The sequence below is a fragment of the Amblyraja radiata genome, chromosome 11 (genome assembly GCF_010909765.2).
Source record: "Amblyraja radiata isolate CabotCenter1 chromosome 11, sAmbRad1.1.pri, whole genome shotgun sequence".
NCBI classification, from domain to species: domain Eukaryota; kingdom Metazoa; phylum Chordata; class Chondrichthyes; order Rajiformes; family Rajidae; genus Amblyraja; species Amblyraja radiata.
Window position 1 is genome coordinate 19309245 of NC_045966.1, and position 22132 is coordinate 19331376.

The window sequence follows — 22132 nt, forward strand, 5'->3', positions numbered from 1 at the left end:
TTTGATTTACTTTGACTTTAATAGTTACTAAAATTAATAAATGACTGCACTAGCTTTGAATGCTGACAAAATCCTGCCCCAAGTGATTCAAGTCAAAGCTTTCAGCGACATTTAAGGGCAGGCTTCATTAATGTGCTATTAAAGACTGCCTCTTCTTAGGCCATATCATTAGAGTCTGCGAGTCACTGGGCCAGAGATATGGGTAACCCTACGAAAGGGCAGGTCATTGGACAGAGATTCTGGGCAGTGGTACTGGTCCAGTAAAGATTTGACCCAATGTGCTTACAGTGGTAGGAATCTTGGGGAGCGGAACTTAGTTGCAGGATTTGCAACACTAATTTTTATGCCTGTTAAATCAGATAGTTTAGCATGCTGTGTACAGGTCATGTTTATTAGATCAGATTTCAGAAATGGAAGATGGTGACAAATGTCTTGAGCCTTATACAGTTACTTCTAGAATAGGAAAGAACTTTAAAATTCATGAATGTTACTTCAAATAATTTTTTCTTACTGAAATGTTGCTTATTGGCTGCTTGTTTGATTTAGACTTAAAGTGGATCTTAAGCACTAGAGAATGTGGCATAAGCTAAAATATAGACAAACTTGTGAGAAATATTCGGCATGTCAGACAGTTGTTGTGAACTTAGCAACAGAATTAATATTTTCTGTCTATGACCTTCAGTTAGTTCTTTATGAACAGCTGCTCTAATTAACACAGTTAATTGAAACAAAGTTTTTGCATTGTATCTTGGTACACGTCACAATACTATGCCCACACCAATAATTTCAGAATTCACATTCAAGAATTTGTGGAAATAATCAATGCATGGATGCCATTTCTCTCTAAAATGAAACATGCCTCTTCATTAATTATTTCATTAATTATGACTGGGTCACCTCAAAATCGGTGCTGAATTATAGAATATCAGTGAATTTCCGTACATTCTGTTATCATCACACCTCAAACAATAAAGAAACAATAATTTAATGTTGTGAATGTTAACTTACTGCTTCATAACTCTGATCACATAGGTAAATGTTCTAGTAGTTAGATTCTGTCCTCTGTCCTCCCTATCCTTTTTTTAACAGTGACAAGTTGAAATGATAATTTACGCAGTATTCCATCTGATTATTTTGGACGTGCCAGCAGAAACTACAATGTTCAGAATTTGGTTGCGAGCTTTGGCATCAATTAAATGCCTTGCGTCTGTCAGACGATCTTCATGTCTAAGAGGTTTAGCAGGCAGTGCTTGGGCCAAATTTATTCATTCAAGTTTCAGGAAAGGAGGGTGGGGTAGACCAGCAGCTGCATACATTCTGACTCCCCAATGCAAACATAAATAAGAATTTTAAAGAGATGTTTTAGAGAATACCAAATCAAAGAATTCTCTCATAAAATTATGCTTGTTGGTTATTTGCATGGGTTGGACCAAAAGTGGAGCATATATTAATTTCCTGTTTAAACTCTGCTACAGAAGCACAGGCCTAGACACATTAGGTGTTGTCCATCACCATATTGTGTTGTGGAGTCACAGAGTCATAAAGTGGTACAGTGTGGAAACAGGCCCTTCGGCCCAACTTTCCCACACATGCCAACATGTCCCAGCTACACTAGCCACCTGCCAGCATTTGGTACATATCCCTCCAAACCTATCCTATCCATGTAAGATAAAAATGCTGGAGAAACTCAGCGGGTGAGGCAGCATCTATGGAGCGAAGGAATTGGTGATGTTTCGGGTTGAGATCCTTCTTCATACTTGGAATCTGAAGAAGGGTCTCGACCCGAAACATTAACTATTGCTTCGCTCCATAGATGCTGCCTCACCCGCTGAGTTTCTCCAGCATTTTTATCTACCTTCGATTTTTCCAGCATCTGCAGTGCCTTCTTAAACTATCCATGTAAGACATATGTTAGACAACTTCAAGAACGGCACCCACTACTCCAGAATTATCATGGCAAACAAGCACTGTTCCCATCTTCTGACCCAACACATCTTCAGTATCGTCCATGTGATGTTTATAGTTTCGCACATAATGAAGACTCCCACCTACCCAACCCCTTCCATCCAGCTGCTTTGGTTGCTATCAGTCATTTGTTTTCTATTTCTACTAGTCCCCATCTATGTTCAAACCTTTAGTTGATTTATTAACCTGTTAATCCCAGTATCTCACTCACTGGCCTCATACCATTTCACGTATATTACTCGTACTTCACTCCCTGACCCTCACTCATTTATAATCAGCCATATTGTACATTCAAAAACACACCCTGAGCGAACTGTCCCGGTTTAATTATGACTGGCCACCTCAGAATTAATGCTGAATCATAGAATATTGGTGAGTTTCCGTGTATTCTGCCATCATCACACCCCAAACAATGAAACAACGTTAATGTCATGTGCGTTAACTTACTGCTTCATAACTCTGGATCATATAGGTGAATGATCTTACTGATAGATACAGGAATATTCTGCCCTCATCATTGTATCTCCACTGTTGTCCAAACTGGTCGAATGTTTGATGTCACAGTCAAGCTACTCATTGTCACTTCTATCTGGAACATGAAAACATATTGATTTATGATGCACTTTTATTCTTGTAACAAAATTCAAATCTTTCAAGCCTTTGTCAATATCAAAACCATGCTCCTTCATTGTATCTCCTCTGTTGTCTAAAGTAGTGGGTCTATTCTCAATTGGTTGTCGTCACAAATTCAGTCATACTTGGAGCATCTCTGCCAATTGTTTCATTTCCTTACGATGCCTTCATTCCTCTTGATATCTCTGAACATCATTTTTTAGAAAAAATCAAGTTTTCAGATGAATTCCTTGGTTATCGCTTGAGTAAAATGTCTTTGCTGCCAACACCATCATTGTCATCATCATTAAGTAACACCAAACATTTTATAATACCTTTAACTTGGTAATATATCCCATGTTTCTTCACATGACCAAAATGTGATGAAAAGGTGTTGAATGACTGACTTAAAGGTTTGGATGCTTCCCTTAACAAACAATATTTTCTTTTCCGAATTTATACATTAGGTCATGATAATAAATTGGAAGTGCTTTAAAAAAAATCAGAATAGCACCTAAGGATGTGTTTTGTGCCATTACATTTTGTTTTGGTTGAAGCTGTTGACATTAATTTATAAACTGTTGTACTTATTATTCTACAGACCTCTTTGAATGTTGTGTATAAACTTTATCCAAGGCTTTTTTTAAATATCTTTTTTTTTTTTTTTTTTTTTTTTTTTTTTTTCTTTTAATTAAAAGATTAGAATAAGAAAAAGAAGTTAGATAGTAAAGGATAGAAAGATGTGAAATATATAGTGTGTGAAAAAAGAAAACGAGTAAATGAAGAAAGTTGAGAGAGAGAATAGAGAGAAGAAAAGAAAAAAAGAGGAGATCATTATTTATAGTCTTGACCAACCCTCGTCCAGTCCTGAAACAGTTATTTTTTACAATTGTGTTGCACCATATGATTCCAAAAAAACGACGAATGGAGACCAACTCGTTATGAATTGGTCTGATTTATCCATTAGGAGGAATCGCATTTCCTCAAGATGAGCGGTGTCCAACATACTTGCAATCCACATTTTAAGCGTTGGTAATGATGTACCCTTCCAAAATTTAAGAATTAATTTTTTTGCTATTATTAAACCATAGTTAAGGAATAGATTTTGAGATGTGTTCAATTTATTCCCATCTTCCATTACGCCAAATATAATCATTTCAGTATTAGGTTCCATTCTTGTCTTGAATAATTTTGTAAATATTTCAAAAATATCATTCCAAAATCTATAAAGTTTTATGCAGGAGACTAAGGAGTGTGTTATAGTTGCCTTTTGGGCTAGACATTTATCACAAGTGGCGGATATATTTGGATAAAATTTGTTCAATCTTGTTTTTGAGTAATATAATCTATGTACAATTTTAAATTGAATTAAATTATGTCTTACATTAATTGAACATTTGTGAATATATATCAGGTATTTTTCCCATTTAACCTTCGTAATTTTTATCATTAGTTCCCGTTCCCACTCTTCTCTAAGTACCTCTGTCGATGGTAGGTCTATATTTAGAATACTATTATATAAATATGATATTAATTTTTGTGAGTCAGCTTCAATATTCATTGCCTCTTCCAATAAGTCAGGAGTTACTTTTTGATATCCTTGTATATATTTTTTCACGAAATCGCAAATCTGAAGATATTTAAAATATTGGTTGTTTTTCAATTTAAATTTTAATTGTAATTGTTGGAATGATAGTAAGTTTCCCATTTCATACATATCCCCGATCCTTCTAATTCCGAGACTTTCCCATTGGTTATATGTCTTATCAATAAGAGATGGTTTAAATAAAGGGTTATTCGCTATTGGCATTAACAGTGATAGATTTCTTAATTTTAAAGATAATTTTATTTGTTTCCAAATTCTTATTGTACCATATATAATTGGGTTCTTCTTATATATTGTGTTATTCAGTTTTTTTGGGGAGAAGAGGATCGTTCCTATATTACTAGGATGGCAATCCTCCTTCTCCATTTTTATCCATTCTGTCTGTTGGGTAGAACTATCCAACCAATAAATCATATTCTTAATATGCACTGCCCAGTAATAATACATAAAATTCGGAAGTGAAAGTCCCCCGACCTCTTTTGGTTTACATAAGTGTTTTTTTGTGATTCTATGTGATCTATAGTCCCAAATATAATTAGTAATATTAGAGTCTAATTTTTTTTTAAAGTATTTTGGTATATATACCGGTATAGATTGAAATAGGTATAGTAATTGTGGTAGGAAGATCATTTTTATTGCATTTATTCTACCTAATAATGATAAGGGAAGTGTTTTCCAAAATTTAATCAACGTATTAAGTTTATTTAATAAAGGCATGAAATTAGCATTGAATAATGCTTTATATTTTCTAGTAATCTGAATACCCAAATATTTAAATTTTTCTGTTGCGATTTTAAAGGGGAACTTCAGTAAGTGTGTAGGTTCTTGAGGTTTTAATGTCATGATTTCACTTTTATTCCAGTTTATTCTATATCCAGAAAAAGACCCAAATTCCTCTATTAAGTTTAATAAATTTGGTATGCTCGTTTGTGACTTTGTAATATATAAAAGTATATCGTCTGCATATAATGAGATTTTATTCTTTGAGTCTCTGGTATTATAGCCCTGAATATTCGGATGAATTCTTATACTTTCAGCCAGGGGTTCTATCATAAGGGCAAATAGCAGGGGTGATAGTGCACATCCCTGCCTATTACCCCTTGATAGTTGAAATTTTTGAGATAACATGTTATTAGTTAAAATTCTTGCCATCGGTTTATCATATAATAATTTTACCCATCTTATAAAATTCTCTCCCATATTAAATTTTTGTAGTACTTTATATAAGTATTGCCACTCTACCTGATCAAATGCTTTCTCTGCATCCAAAGAAATAATTGATATATCTTCTTCCTCTACTTTATGCGAGTACATTATATTAAACAGACGTCTCAGATTATTAAATGAGTATCTTTTAGGTATAAACCCCGTTTGATCAGGGTTTATCAATTTACTAATATATTTGCTTAATCTTCTTGATAAAATCTTTGCTAAAATTTTCTGATCTGTATTTAAAAGTGATATAGCTCTGTACGAGCCCGGATCTTCTAAATCTTTATCTTTTTTTGGAATAAGTGTAATAGTTGATTCTGTTAGTGTTTCAGGTAGTTTGTTTTCTTTAAAAGCATGGGAGTATAAATTAAATAAATAAGGGGTTGTTATCTCCTGAAATTTTTTATAAAATTCATTATTAAAACCATCTGGTCCCGGTGTCTTACCATTTTTCAGCGATTTTATTGTTTCACCTATTTCTTTGATTGTAATTTGAGCTCCTAATTCCTCTTGTTCCAAAAGGTCCAGTATTGGAAGATTACAATTATCTAGAAAAATTTTTATTTTACTATCTTCTCTTTTAATTTTAGATGTATATAAGTTTTGATAAAATTGGGCAAATCTATTATTAATATCTTTAGGTAGTATTAGTAATTCACCTTTCTCTGATTTAATTTTGGTTATAGTATTTTCCTTTTCTTGTTTTTTCAATTGGCGAGCTAAAAGCTTATGTGGTTTGTCACCAAACTCAAAATGTTCCTGTTTTGTAATTTGGAATAGTCTTATTACCCTTGCCGATAAAATTCGATTAAGTTTAAATTTCAGTAATATTATCTTATTGTGTTTATCTGTCGTGGAATCTTTGGCATTATCCATCTCTAACTGTCTGATTTCTTGTTCTAACAACAATTGTTCTGTCTTATTCTTTTTATTTTGAAAACTTTGATATGAAATTATAATTCCTCTCATAAATGCCTTAAAAGTTTCCCATAATAAAGAAGGCAAAGTACCTGGTATATCATTTGTATCGAAAAAAAGTTCCATTTGTTGTTTTAAATATTGATAGCCTTGCACGTCATTTAAAAATGTGTATTAAACCTCCAAAAAAAATTTTTGCCCGGCATTCCCTCAAATTTTACTGAAAATGTCAACGGGGAGTGATCTGAGATACTACTAATGTGGTATGTTGGGTTGTTTGTATATGGCATTAATTTCATATCCACTAAAAAATAATCAATTCTTGAATAAGTTTTATGCACCGAAGAGTAAAACGAGTATTCCCTTCCAACTGGATTAGCAGATCTCCATACATCTATTATATTCGTATTTTTTATATATGTATTTAGAAGTTCGCTAGTTTTAGATTTTAAATTACTCTTCTTTTGTTTTGCTGATTTATCTAGATATGAATCTAAAACACAGTTAAAGTCCCCCCCTATTATCACATTTTGGTAATTAAACTCTGATATTATGTCAATAATTTTATCAAAAAAGTGGGGGTTATCAAAATTCGGAGCATAAATATTTATCAAAGTTAGTGGGGTTGCATAAATTTCACCCGAAACTATAATATATCTTCCCTCTTTATCTGATATGGTATTCTTTAATTTAAAAGGAATACCTTTCCTAATAAGAATAGCTGTACCCCTAGATTTAGAAGTAAATGAGGAGTAGTATGTTTGGCCTATCCAATTCGCCTTTAATCTTATTTGTGTTTGTTGTTTCATGTGTGTCTCCTGCAAAAACATTATGTCGCTTTTCAACGATTTTAGTTGGGCAAAAATTTTACCCCTCTTAATTGGTTCGTTGGCACCCCGTATATTCCAACTACAAAATGTAATTCCTCCATTCTTTATTTGTCTATCGTCTTGCATTGTAAATCAGGGTAATATTCCTGAATCATATGGTGCAAACAAATACCTCAGAATTTTAGGACTTGGGTGGTCATCCCGGTTTATTAGATTTATATTGCATCTCCTTCTTGTAAAGTGCCTTAGAAAAAGAAAAAAAGAATGTGATACACAATTACTTTCAAAAAAATTAAACAGATAAAAATCTTGCTTGTGCTTTAAAAAAAAAGGTGCTATTAAGGTATCTAAGGGAAGATACCTTAAGGACGAATAGCCATCAACGATGGCAAAAAATGTATAGACCTCCGTGATGTTGTTATACATTGAGCTCCTCCCCCTTGGCGAATCCTCATAAAAAGTTACATATCGTTTCATATTGTGTTTTTTCTTATATGAGTTTATCAAATCAGTGCTAGTGACAGCCGAGAGAAAAAAGAGACATAAGGAATAAAAAAACAAAACATGTATGATGTATGGTAGTTATAGAATGGGATATTATGTAAGAATACAGGGTGGATATATATGGGAAAGTTTAGATTAGATTAAGATTGGATAAATTAGAGGGACATATATACTTATATAATCGTGTATATGTTTGTTCTATATTTGTTTAGTTTTTTTATTCCTTATGTCTTTTTTAAATATCTAAGACAACGATTTAACAATTGTAATTATGCTATATATTGCCAAACATTTTTAAATATGGCTTTTTGTATAAAACTTAAAACACATGACAATTTTCATTGTTGATCAAAGTACAAGATCATAACATTTATTACCAAAAGCCAGTATTCCTCTGATGCCAATTATGTTATTTATCTAGTGCTTGACCTTCGATGTAATTTATGTACAACAGTCCTCCTTTTCTTCTGACATTACTAGAACACAGTAATTTAAAAAATATCATCTGATATCATTTGTACTATTTGAGTAGATATCTTGGCCCAGTTATTTTATGTAGACTAACAGAGAGGCTGCACTCAATTTAATCTTTCAAAAATGTATATATTAAATTTGTAAAGCCACAAGCAGTGCCATACAAAGGAGAAAGTAACTGAGCTTTTTTAATCCTTTTTACATAATTCTTATTAAAACTATTAAAATTTGTGGATTTGAGTTGGTATTCAGAATTAAAAATCCAGCTCTAAAATGTAATTTCTCCCAATATAATTTCAAAAGCGAGAACCTGTGTTCGCCGTCTTTGCTTACTTCTAGTAATGAGGAAATTGAAATAGAATTTTAAAATCTATCCAGCGATAGTTATGTTCCTTAATATAGATTAAATGTTGTAATATATCAATATCCCACAGATTCAATATGTTTTGTAATATTCAATCTAATTAACCATTATTGTGTTTGGTCAGGTGGAACCATTCAATGATTTATTTCCTAAACTGAATTAAAGCAGCAATTTCTTTTTTTTGTTGCAGTTTTTGTTTGTAGAACTCTTTGTGATAGCAGTAAGATGTATAAACATGAGAGTTGATTGGTCTTTACTAAAGTTCAGATGCAGTTTCCTGCAAAGAAAATGTAAACCATCACTACTGAAAATGCTTTCTTAACCCAAATGTTTTAGTCATAACAATATTAACCTAATGTTGTTGAACCCCAAAGTTTGCAAGGATTCTGGGCCCTTTGGACCACCATAGGCCACGCTGATCATCGATCACCCGTTCACACTAGTTCCATGTTATCCCACTTTATCATCCGACACGCATTCAGCAATATACAGAGGCCAAATTAACCTGCAAACCTGCACGTCTTTGGAAAGTGGGAGGAAACCAGTGCTCTCGGTGAAAACCCATGCGGTCACAGGAAGAACCTACAAACTCCACACAGACAGCATCCGTGGTCAGGATCAAACCCGGGTCTCTAGAGCTGTGAGACAGCAGGTCTACTGGCCACAGTGCCACCTAATAAAAAGAATGATGGATATAGGAATAGTTGTTCATATCTGCAGAAAGCTGGCCATTAAAATGCTTAAAATAATACTGATCTAATACATAAAAATAATTGTAAAATGGAGACACAAGAACTGCAGATGCTGCAATCTTGTAAAGTTTGATGCCACAACTAAGCAACACATTATCACTTCAATTTGAAACATAAAAACGCATTGATCCATGATGTAATTTTGTTCTGTTAACAATACTTAAATCCTTCAAGCATTTATCAATATTAAAACCATCCTGTCAAGCTTCATTAAAGCTCTAATAGATATTAATACCCTGGTACTACACCAACGTTTAATTTTTTTCTCCTTTAATTTCAGTATATTTCATCTATAGGTTCCAAGGTCCAAAAAACACACATTTTATGTATAAAATATACACGTGTGTACACACACGCACTCACACATGTGTGTGTGTGTGTGTATATATATATATATATATATACTACACCAAGTAGGACCCGTTGGGTCCCTGTCACACAGGAGGCCTGGTCCCCCAACACAACCCGCTCCCCAATGCAATATTCCACCACTCACCCATAGCCCCCCATGGGTGGCCTGGTCCTCCAACACAACCCATCCCCTTACGCAATATTCCACCACTCACCCATTGCCGACAACTGCGCAGGGGTTGCTCATTTCGCCTTATGCACCGCACCCTCCCTCATTTTTAAACTTTAAAAAAATGCATTTGCACTTGTTAGCTAGCAGAACTTATGGTACTGTGACTTTTTTTTAAATGCATTTGCACTTGCTTAGGCTAGTAGAACTCAGTTTACTGTGACTTTAAAAAAATGCATTTGCACTTGCAAGGGCTAGCAGGACTCAGTGTACTTGGATAGCAATGTTGCGAGCAGGGCTACAATCCCATTGTGATATCACAGCTGTAAGCACAGGGAAAAAGCAGTTATATTTTTCCAAGTCCCTTCAGATGTTTTATTAATTCTGATTTATAGTCCTGCCCCCCCACCCCCTGAAAGGGGTGTTACCTTAATCATAGCGATTGACAGATGAGAGGGCCAATCAGCTGATCTCAAGATTTTTTAAACACTATTTTTCATTGATTGGAAAAATCCTCGGGGTTGCCTCAGTGGAGGAGGACTGAGTAAGATGGCCAAAAATCATAGCGATATATGGCATCATTGTCATTTGTAAGTTGAAGTTCCACTCTCATTTTCACACCACCAGAAGAGGCGTAGGTAGAACCAGAGTTTAATATTCAAGATGAGAACACACACAGAGGTTTAAATTATTTTATACCATTTAGATCAATTTAACGTTAAATTTTTTTAAATACTAGAGAATCCAATTGACCCAGTATCATCTTAGAAGTGACACCATTGAAAGCCCCTGGCTTACGTGTTATCCACAACCAGTTCACCACATATATCATGAAAAAATGCTCTGAATTGCAGAAAAACTAGTGGTGGTGTGACTAAATTCAAGATATTTGTTTGTTTCAGAATACCCTCAATTCCAATCTTTTTGTGCTGAATAAAGAAATAGAATATGTTGCTGGATAAAGAAAGTTTTGTCTTTGTGATTCTTGTGAATATTCTTTTGCGTTTTGCTGCAGCATACTAGAGAATGATAGACCGATAAACAATTGTGGTTTAATCCAGCCAATATTGCCTCTATCAGAAATTATTTAGAGCACGTTTGTTAATTACAATGCTTCATTGCACAGATCTTTTCAAATTAGATTATGCATGTCACCATTATTTTTATTGAAGTTAAGCTTTCTTCCTCTTGCTATTACGCTGATTTTGTTACAACTGATATTCTCCCTCTTTCTATTTCTTTCAGTTGTTTCTCTTTTTTTTCTGTTAACCCTCCCTTTGATGAGCGTTTGTCGGCACTGGGGTACTCCTGTACTCGCTGGAGTTTAGGAGAATGAGGGGGGAGGGGGAACTTCATTGAAACATACAGAATAGTGAAAGGCTTGGATAGAGTGGATGTGGAGAGGATGTTTCCACTAGTGGGAGAGTCTAGGACTGGAGGTCATAGACTCAGAATTAAAGCACGTTCTTTTAGGAAGGAGGTTAGGAGAAATTTCTTTAGTCAGAGGGTGATGAATCTGTGGAATTCTTTGCCACACATGGCTGTGGAGGCCAAGTCAGTGGATATTTTTACAGCAGAGATAAATAAATTCTTGATTAGTACAGGTGTCAGAGGTTATGGGGAGAAGGCTGGAGAATGGGGTTAGGAGGGAGAGATAGATCAGCCGTGATTGAATGGCGGAGTGGACTTGATGGGTCGAATGATCTAATTCTGCTCCTATCCCTTATGACCTTATGACCTTTGGAACAATTGCTACCGTACCTTGCCTGTCTAGATAACCATTCAGAATCTTTCATGTTATCAGGATTTTTGTTCTCGCCATTGTAATAATATTTATGCCAGAAAGTGTTGCACCCTCTGTGAACATTAGATGGCAACAGTGCGTCAATGAAAAATTCCTTCACTGAAATGGCATTGCAGGCTGCTCTTAGATCCTCGCCTGAAATTGGAACGTCAGTGACATAAACTGCAGAAAATGACAGCCTTGTACTGACTCACAGCTGTTAAAGGAAACATAACGCTGGGTCCTTCTGCAGTTGTACAGGGCCATGGTAAGACCGCACCTGGAGTATTTCGTGCAATTTTTGTCTCCTAATTTGAGGAAGGACATTATTGTTATTGAGTGAGTGCAGCGTACTGTAGGTTCACCAGGTTAAGTCCCGGGATGGCGGGACTGACATATGATGAAAGAATGGGTCGACTGGGCTTGTATTCACTGGAATTTAGGATGAGAAGGGATCTTATAGAAACACTTAAAATTCTTAAAGGATTGGACAGGCTGGATGCAGGAAAAATGTTCCTGATGTTGGGTGAGTCCAGAACCTGGGGTCACAGTTTACGAATAAGGGGTAGGCCATTTAAGACTGAGATGAGGAAAAACCTTTTCACCCAGAGAGTTGTGAATCTGTGGAATTCTCTGCCACAGAATGCAGTGGAGGCAAATTCACTGGATGGTTTCAAGAGAGTTCGATTTAGCTCTTAGGGCTAAAGGAATCGAGGGATATGGGGAATAAGTAGGAACGGGGTACTGATTATAGATGATCAACCATGATCATATTGAATGGTGGTACTGGATCGAAGGGCCGAACTGCTGCACCAATTTTTCTATGTTTCTATCTGTGTGAAGTTTGCATGTTCTCTGAACAACTGCCTGCATTTCCCCTGAATCCTCATGTTTTCACATCCCAAAGTCATGTGGATTGGTAGGTTTATTGGTCATTGTAAATTGCCCAAGCATGTAGATCAGAGCTAATAACTGCGGGAGATGGATCAACATCAATTGATGTGCGGAGAATAAAAAAGGATGAGAGTAAACGGGTGATTGATGGCTGGCATAGTCTCAGTGGATCGATGGGCCTGTTTTCATGCAGTATGATTCTATGACTGATGTTCTACATCAGATGGTATACTTGAGGAAATACATGATTTTACGCATTATACAAAATTAATAATAGATGGTCACCACTTAATAGTAAATCAACAGAAAATTATGATTTAGTACAAAATCAGAATACTACAGATGCTGGAAATCTAAAATAAAACCATAACGTTTTGGAAATACTCAAAAGTCAGGCGAAGTCCATGGAGAGTGAAATGTTTGATAATAATTTTTATCTCTGAAGAATTTCCAGTAATTTTACTATTTATTTTGTTTTAAAATATTGATTTTCAATATTGCTCACCACATGAAGATTGAGTTGCACTACCATATGTCACTGAAGCAGATCTGTTTTCAGGATGATATAATTGTAATATATTTACCTGTTTAAATTCCATACGTTGCACTATAGTATCTTAATAATGTCTGGTTTTACAGTATGTATTCAATATATGAAAATGAACTTTACATTTTATATCCATAGTCTACGAATCCTTCTGTCCCATGAACTGCCTCAAGGTCATTTAATGTTCTTGTATCATTATACGATTTAATTCTAAGGTTATCCATTCCTTTATTATAAATAATCCTTTCATGCCTGCTTGTCGATTTTGTTCATATTCCTTTATAAGCACAAGAATGTGGCTCCATTTTTGTTGAAACTATATTGATGCTTTATTTTTAATGTAGTGTATATGCAATTGCCATTCCCACAATGTGCTCAGTGGGGACTCCTGTTTTCAACATGTTGCTGTTCCTGCACTGAAAACCCTCTTAATTTTCTCATTCATTTTGCATGCAACCCTTCTCTTCTCTTCAGCTACTGTTGAGGCTATTGAGGCCATTGAGGGTGTTGAAACTCATGAAGGTAATATGGGGCATTCCTGTATTTGTTGTGATAGACTTTAGTGGTGTTATTTTATTTCACAAACATTCTTCAGGTTCTATGGTAACAGCCATGGGCGTAAATAGGTTTATTAATTTTGAAGAAACAGGTAGATAAAAATAAGAAAGAACTGACTCGTTGAATTTTCAACTTGGAATTATATTTTTAGTTTAATTCTTCTGTCATTGAAAAAGTAGGCTAGTGGATATTTTTTCACTTTGCCATATTTACGCCTATGAAAGTAGAAAGTGAGCTACCTGCCATAACCGTGACTTAGTGCAGCTTTAACAAACTCCATCATTTATGTGTCTTGATCCTTTTATTATTTAGCTCCAGTTGCACAGTTTGTTCTTGTTGACTTCTAAATTTAACAGTGCAGTGCTGTGAAGTACAGCTGATCAATTTGTCCAGGTAGCCAAGCATTCATCCCTAAAGATATGTTTGCAGTACACAAGAGCAAAAACAACAACTGTTGGCTAAGTGGTTGTCTGGTGACTGGTGATGTTTGTTGTACAGAGGAACAGCAGTGCTCCTCAAACTCTTGCAGGTTGCAAGAGTTTGCTTTTTTTTAATTTCAATTTCCTTTTGAAGGTCTTGTAATTTTTGCCATGTTTTATGACGTTGACCTTTGACTGTCCCCATGGAGACTGCCTTCTTTGGATTGATCCAAACTATATTTATGCGCGAGAAAACACCATCTTCAGAGACAGAAAGTTTGTGGGACAGGCAAAGTATTCAGTCATATGTAGGAGTTTTCATCCAATTGCTAACTAAAACTTTAAGTTCCGGAAGTATGCAACAGTGACTGCTCTGCTGCACTAGATATTTGTCAATGGTGCCAGCTGGTTATGTTATAGTTTCACTGTGGATAGTTGCAAAATATCATTACATATTTAAATCCATGAGCACTAAATATGCTGAATTGCTGGATTGGTTTGCAGAAAAAGCTGATGGCATTTAGCAAAGAAAATTTAATGCAAATGAAGCAAATGTATAGTAAATTACCCAAAAAATTAATTGATGCTGAAGTAAAAAAAAAAATCATAAGGTATATTCAATTAATGGGTAAATTCCTTGGAGTTTTATTGATCACATGGCCCAGCTGAGCATCCACTGTTACATCAGCAGAAGATCTCACAAAAAGTCTCAGACAACTAATATTTCCATAGCAATCTGGAAAACCCTTGCAAACTATCTGCCACAAATTCATTTTTGTCAAAGTGAAACTAAGTATTGATCAGAGAGGACCTTCATTTTTACACTTATATGTGATTGTAATAATAGAATCTGGAAATTAATTTTCTTTTTTTTTTCTTTTTATCTGCTTTTTAACTTACCTGAAACAATAACCCAATTCTAGCCATCCGAGGATTTACACCTCAGCATAAAATTACTAGTTTTCAAGAAGCAAAAGGCCTGGACCGTATCAACGAGAGGATGCCACCTCGAAGAGATGCAGTATCCAATTCTGGCATTGTTCATTCAACCGGGAAAATGAATATGTCCGAGTCAAATGGGACAGATGACAACAGCAACATACAGTGACCTGCTTTTAAGACTTCAATATCTCTGCAGTTGTACTGTGTCAACTGTTTGGTGTTCCAGCCTCTGATATCCACGACAGCACACTGCTCATTCAGAAGCAAACAGTTTGAATAAATTTATAACAAAGAAAACACAAAGCCCCATAACTTCCACTCAGAAAATTAGTGTTAGAAAGCTGGAAACCTTAGCCATCTTGTTTAGAGGGACTGCCACAGTGCTTATAGACAAGGTGAGACTAAACGCATGTTATGTATTAAGGCGTGCTCTGAGGCTGTTCAGTTGTTTACTTATTTTCACTAATGAAAGCAAGGGTAGACATTTACAAAGATCTCTTGTAAACTTGGGTAAATTGTTTCACATTGATACATCCAATGGTGCATTTGAGAAGTAGCACCAAGCATTTCAAAACTGTTAAAAGTAAAATGTTTCATGCATAAATATAGTTATATGATTAATATAACTTAATTTAAAATAAAAGTTTTGCTACTAGTATTAAAATTCTGGAATTATGTAAGTCTTAGAAAAACAAATTTGAAGTTGCAAAATATTTCAAATGCCATATACCAAATGATTCTGTTTTGTATAAAATTCCCTACCCGACTTCTGTGTATTTGGATGCTATCAGGTCTGTTTGATGATAATCTAATATCCGATCATGTTGCTTGTAACTGGAATCTAAATTTACTGGTATTTATTGTTTTGTTGCTAAGTTCTGACATAAACTAACTAGGTTTTGCTTGTCACTTGCTTGTAATGAACAATTACAAATGGCACGGTATTTTTTGTAAAGTAATTAACGTGCACCACTATAGTGCCAGAATTAGGATTTGTACAGCATCTGTAGAATGCATTTATGCATGTGATTAAGTTTCTTAACAATATGTGGAGCTATATTTGTGCTGTGTTTTAAAAAAAAATCTGCCTGTGTTGTATTCTTACTTGCTTTCTCTCTGCAGAATTGGTAAAGCTTTTGAGTTATTGCAAATGGTGTACAAACATTGAAGTTACTTTGACAGTTGAAACTATTTGTATTTTTTAATTTCTTTGTGTGTAAAGGAGTGGCTGATAGCACGAATGAGCATATTCAGTGAAACGTTGACTAGTCCAAAGCAACATGTTTGGCTGCCAATGCATGATAGCATGGGTATCAAAACTGTTAAATTAATTAAGGCACAGTGTGGTGCCTCACTAAAAGTTAAGTAAAGCATATTATCCATTTTCTTCCACTTTTTGTTATCTTTTGCTTTGTCAAAGCGTGAAAACTTTTTGAGATTTTCATGAATCTGATCTTGTAATTCCTCTTGTACTTTTCTCATCTGGAACCCAAGGCTTCACATTTAACTTGTTATTTGAAACACTGACATTGTAAGCATGTCCTCTGGAAACTCAAAACACTTTTTTACTATTCAATAAAATGTGCATGAACCCATCAATTTCTTGAAAATACTGTTTTATAAAGTCATAAGTAAAATTTTATGCACTGGAATAATACAGTAAGTAGGCAACTATATTTGCAACAGTAAACACTATATTACAGCCCAATTTGATAAATTCATCATATTGCAGTGCTCCAGAACTCCTAGATGCCCTTAGAAAATCTTGGTAATCCCACTTTCTAATCAGATGTTGAAAGAATTTAATTTACAATTCCAAGTTAGAGGGCAATTTTAGCTTGCATCCATAAGTTCCTCTTTGATCAGTATTGCTAAATGTGAAATATATCGTTGCTTGTGCTTACTGCTCTTCTTCCAAAATAGACTTCAATGGTATCAAATTTCAGAGATTAGTATCACATGTTTAGCAATGCCAAATGAGGATAAATATTGATGGGCACCTAGTGATAAATTGTTGTTTACAGATATAAAACAAAAACACAACTTTGTGTTTCTGTAACTCAGCATTCCAATCTATATAGTTATTTTATGTGTGCGTCTTATTACATAAAGTTGCTGCATTGCAATTTGAATTAATGGAGCAATCAATAGGCACTGTGTTTTGCCAGAATGCAGGTGTGAAATGTCTCGATGTTCACTAAGTTTTAACTTTGAACTTTTATTGTTTTAGAAACATAGAAAAATAGGTGCAGAAGTAGGCCATTCGGCCCTCCGAGCCAGCACCGCCACCATTCAATATGATCATGGCTGATCATCTAAAATCAGTACCCCGTTCCTGCTTTTTCCCCATATCCCTTGATTCCTTTATCCCTAAGAGTTCAATCTAACTCTCTCTTGAAAACATCCAGTGAATTGGCCTCCACTGCCTTTGTGGCAGAGAATCCTATTTTCTATGTTTCTATATTGGGGACGATCAGCCATGATCACAATGAATGGTGGTGCTGGCTCGAAGGGCCGAATGGCCTCCTCCTGCACCTATTTTCTATTCACAACTCTCTGGGTGTAAAGGTTTTTCCTCATCTCAGTCCTAAATGGCCTGTCGCTTTTTCTTAAACTGTAATCCCCTGGTTCTGGACTCCCCCAACATCGGGAACATTTTTCCTTCATTTAAATAACTGATATTATCGGTGCAATTCTCTTTGGTGGGTTTGCCCAATTATTTTTTTTAAATTTATATTTCCTGTCCAAGAAATCATCACTGATGTTTGCGAGTCAACAATTTGTGTTACCATTTGGGCCTTAACAAAGTTAACATTGTGAAAACTGTGTTCACTTTATCAGGTCACTGTATATTTACAAAAGAAGACTAACATTCAATTATGAACACATCCCTGAAAGTGTTTAATCAATGTGAATTTGCCAGCAATAAATGTAACAAGCATGCATCTCACAGTAACCTTGTTTATCAAATTTCCAGGCCACTGCTAAGTTGACATTTTGAATTTGTGTTCAACTCTTGGATATCCATCATTTAAAGGAACATTGGCCAAGAATTGAATTTTGTAAGCAAGTATTTTCACCAGAAAACCTGTTACATAAGGTCATAAGTGTTAGGAGTAGAATTAGGCCCTTCAGCCCATCAAGTCTACTCCGCCATTCAATCATGGTTGATCTATCTCTCCCTCCTGACACCATTCTCCTGCCTTCTCACCATAACCTCTGACACCCGTACTAATCAAGAATCTATCTATCTCTGCCTTAAAAATATCTACTCACGGCCTCCACAGCCTACTGTGGCAAAGAATTCCACAAATTCACCACCCTCTGACTAAATAAATGTATCCTCATCTCCTTCCTACCTCCTTCCTAAGGTTACAGAGAAACCTTTTAATGATGAAGCATTATTTATCACACAAACTATCAGTTTTCGCAATGAATCATCGGTAAGTAATGTTTCTGGTATTTGCGCATTAAGAAAAAAGCACTGCTGCTTACCCTCCAAACAAGAGCTAATTTGAATTTCTTCTGTAAGGTATTTATAAATACTAAGAGCAAGGATTGGGGACTTGTCTTTAAAAATGCAATGGAAGAGTAGATATTGTAAAACTGCTCAGCTGATCGTGTCAAATTCCAAAACAAATTTTAACTTTAAAATGTTAATACTAATGATACATTACGTGTGGGTTTCTAAAGAGTTCATAGTTTATTGGAACTATTTTGCTTTTTAAGTACTTTTGAATTTGATTTCCTCAACTAAAAAGATGCTGTTAATGGCACTTCTAGAGAATAGTTTTCCACCTTTACATCTAACCTGCACCAAGAACTACCAGCTCAGGAATGAGTGAGTTAGGTATTCTGAAAAATGCAAGGAATCATGGGATTTGTCAAAGATCACTCGCAACAAACATTCTCGGCAACTATGCTACTGCATGGAAACAGAACTGATTTTCATCCGTAGTCAGGATCGAACCCGGGTCTCCGGCGCTGCAAGCGCTGTTGAATTGCTACTGGACCATCCCGTCTCTTCCAGAGTGTCCCATCCCTGTCCAGGGGCGGCCGGAGATGTCCGGGGTGACCCTGGACTGACGGGACACGGGCCGGTAGCAGTGGCGGCCCAGGCTTACAGCCAGCGCGGAGAAGAAACGCTAACTCCAGCTCAACTCTGCCTGTCCCGCCGGGTTAACCAACAGCCCTGGACTGACGCAACACCGGCCCCAAGCAGTGGCGGCCCAGGCTTACAGGCTTTCAATATGTGACCTTTATGTTTCTCATGTCTGTTTTAGTATTGTGGAGTTATGTCGAGTAGGAATTGCCAACAAAACTTTGCAAGCTCATTTTAAAAGGCAGCAAAAAAAGAAAAAAGAACCATGGCAGAAACAATTATGCACTGTTCTATGAGAAATACGAGCAAAAGCACATACACTATCAAATTGTATTGTTATAGTTGTATTTGCAATATCCAGGTATCTGGTTTCCAGAGGTGAAAGGCCCACCCATTAATGTTTAATCAAATTCCTTTTTCGTTAGCAATACATAATATGTACCATTTTTGAATATATTCAGTTTGCATACAGGTTGACAAAGGAACCGCTTTTGCTTAATTTGTATGTTTGCTTCAGAATGGGCATTTATTATCAGCTTGAATTAGTTCCATTGTTAAAGTCAATACATATCAAAGTAAACCAGAGGGCAATAAAGTTGCCTGTTTATCCTGTTGCCAAGCCATCATGGTTTTTAGTGGGAACACCAAGTACAAAGGTTTGTGTATTTAATGCAGGCAAAAATGATCTCATTCCCATTAGTGCAATTTCAGGAACTTGCAACATGCCCATAGTTCTTAAAGCAGAAATGAGCAGTGGACAGGATTGGCAGCAGAGCAACTATAACAGGCATTCTGGTTATAAAGGTAGACAGTAGAATGGATGTCTCACACTGGTTGAACACTTTTTCTCTCATATATGGAACAAGCTACATTTAAAAGACACTTGGACAGATACCCACCCCGTCCAGCCAGGTATGAAGTACTTTTCGACTTTCGACTTTAGATATACAGTACGGAAACAGGTCCTTCAGCCCACCGAGTCTGCGCCAACCAGCAATCACCCTAACGTTATCCTACACACTAGGGACAATTTTACAAGTTACCGACCAATTAACCTACAAACTTGTATGTGTTGAGTATGGGAGAAACCGATGCACCCCCAGAAAACACACGTGATCACGGGGACAATGTACAAACCCCTACAGACAGCACCCGTAGTCAGGATTGAACCCGGGTCTCTGTCGCTGTAAGGCAGCAACTCTACCGCTGCCCCACTATGCCATCCTACCTGCCTATACTAATTTCAGCATTTAGCCTGTGACCTACTATGCCACAGTGCTTCAAACATTTATAAACATACTTCTTAAATGAGAGAATACCTGCCTCTACTTTCCTCTCAAGCAGTGTATTCCGATTTCAACCACCCTTTAATAAATCTTGATATCATTTCTAAATCTTCAATCTTTACTTTAAACTCAGGCCATCTTGTTATTGACATGTCTTGCACTCGACTATATCTATGCCAGTCGTAAAGTTGTATACCTTAATTAGGTCTCCTCCCACCCCCCAAGGAAAACAAACCCAGTCTCTTCAGTTCCTCTTCTTAGCTGAAATACTCTATCCTAAGTAAGAACCTGGTAAATCTCCTTTCCCATGCAATTATATCATTTTGATAGTCTAGTGACTAGAACTGCACACAGTACTCCAGACATTAGGTGTGAACTAGGAACTTTCTCATTCAGGTTCGTGACCCAATTCACGGAACTACCTCAAGAAATTATCAAGAATTATCAAGAAATTATCAAGAATTATCAAGAAAGCTCATCAGCGCCTCTACTTCCTGAGAAGATTACGGAGAGTCGGTTTGTCAAGGAGGACTCTCTCTAACTTCTACAGGTGCACAGTAGAGAGCATGCTGACCGGTTACATCGTGGCTTGGTTCGGCAACTTGAGCGCCCTGGAGAGGAAAAGACTACAAAAAGTAGTAAATACTGCCCAGTCCATCATCGGCTCTGACCTTCCTTCCATCGAGGGGATTTATCGCAGTCGCTGCCTCAAAAAGGCTGACAGTATCATCAAAGACCCACACCATCCTGGCCACACACTCATCTCCCTGCTACCTTCAGGTAGAAGGTACAGGAGCCTGAAAACTGCAACAACCAGGTTCAGGAATAGCTACTTCCCCACAGCCATCAGGCTATTAAACCTGGCTCGGACAAAACTCTGATTATTAATAACCCATTATCTGTTATTTGCACTGTATCAGTTTATTTATTCATGTGTGTATATATTTATATTAAGGTATATGGACACACTGATCTGTTTTGTAGTAAATGCCTACTATGTTCTGTGTGCTGAAGCAAAGCAAGAATTGCATTGTCCTATCAGGGACACATGACAAAAAACTCACTTGAACTTGAACTACCTAAATATTTAACATATTGTGTAAAAATATTTTATAAGTCATACCTGAAACTCGTCAAGACCAAAACCTGCACATTTTTAAGAAATATGAGAAAAACCTTAAATTTTCTGAGTAGTATTTGCCCAATCAATGCACGTTTGACATTGAGGTGCGACGCCAATTGACCATTTTTGTTTTATGGTCGCTAGGCAGCGAGGACCCTGGGATCATGGCTGCCTCCTCATTACATCAAAACAATTACAAGGTTTCCAAGGATAAAGGTAATGCTCACCTTGCTGTTCATTTTGTTTTTCAATTGATTTGGTTAGGATTAGGGTCAGTCAGTAGATCAGTCAGTCAGTCAGTCAATCGGTCAGTTGGTCGGTGAATCTGTCGGTAGGCCGATGGATGCTGTGGAAGATAGGTTGGGCCGTCGGGCCGCCGGTGGGTGGTGAGCGTTGGGTCGGACCTCCGGTGGGTGGTGAGCATTGGGCCGGGCCAGGCCTCTGGCGGGTGGTGAGCGTTGGGCTGGGCCTCCGGAGGGTAGTGAGCGGTCAGTCGGGCCGGGCCTCTGGCAGGTGGTGAGCGTTGGGCCGGGCCAGGCCTTCGGTGGGTGGTGAGCGCTGGGCCAGGCCTCCAGTGGATGCTGCGAGGGGTCGGTCAGGCTGTCAGGCTGCCAGTGTTGCAGCAAGCGTGCGGGCGGTCTGACGGAGCCGGCGCTATGGGGGTGCTGAAGGCAGCCCGGGCGGAGTGCAGGGCACTGCTGCTCCCCACCATCAACACCAC

The 22132-nt window shown here is 36.7% G+C and overlaps 1 protein-coding gene across 3 annotated transcripts in view; it reads left to right on the plus strand.

Annotated features, from left to right (window-relative positions):
- Nucleotides 1-16499, plus strand: part of LOC116978352 (serine/threonine-protein phosphatase 2B catalytic subunit alpha isoform-like) — a 329244-nt gene extending 312745 nt beyond the window's left edge. For 2 of the 3 annotated variants that reach the window (XM_033029454.1, XM_033029456.1), the window contains 2 exons: nucleotides 13456-13503; nucleotides 14882-16499. In XM_033029454.1, coding sequence (XP_032885345.1) covers nucleotides 13456-13503; nucleotides 14882-15066 — 233 coding nt within the window. In that variant the 3' untranslated portion in view covers nucleotides 15067-16499. The remainder of the gene's footprint in view (nucleotides 1-13455; nucleotides 13504-14881) is intronic. The other variant, XM_033029455.1, reaches the window with a different exon arrangement.
- Nucleotides 16500-22132: the final 5633 nt, after the last annotated feature.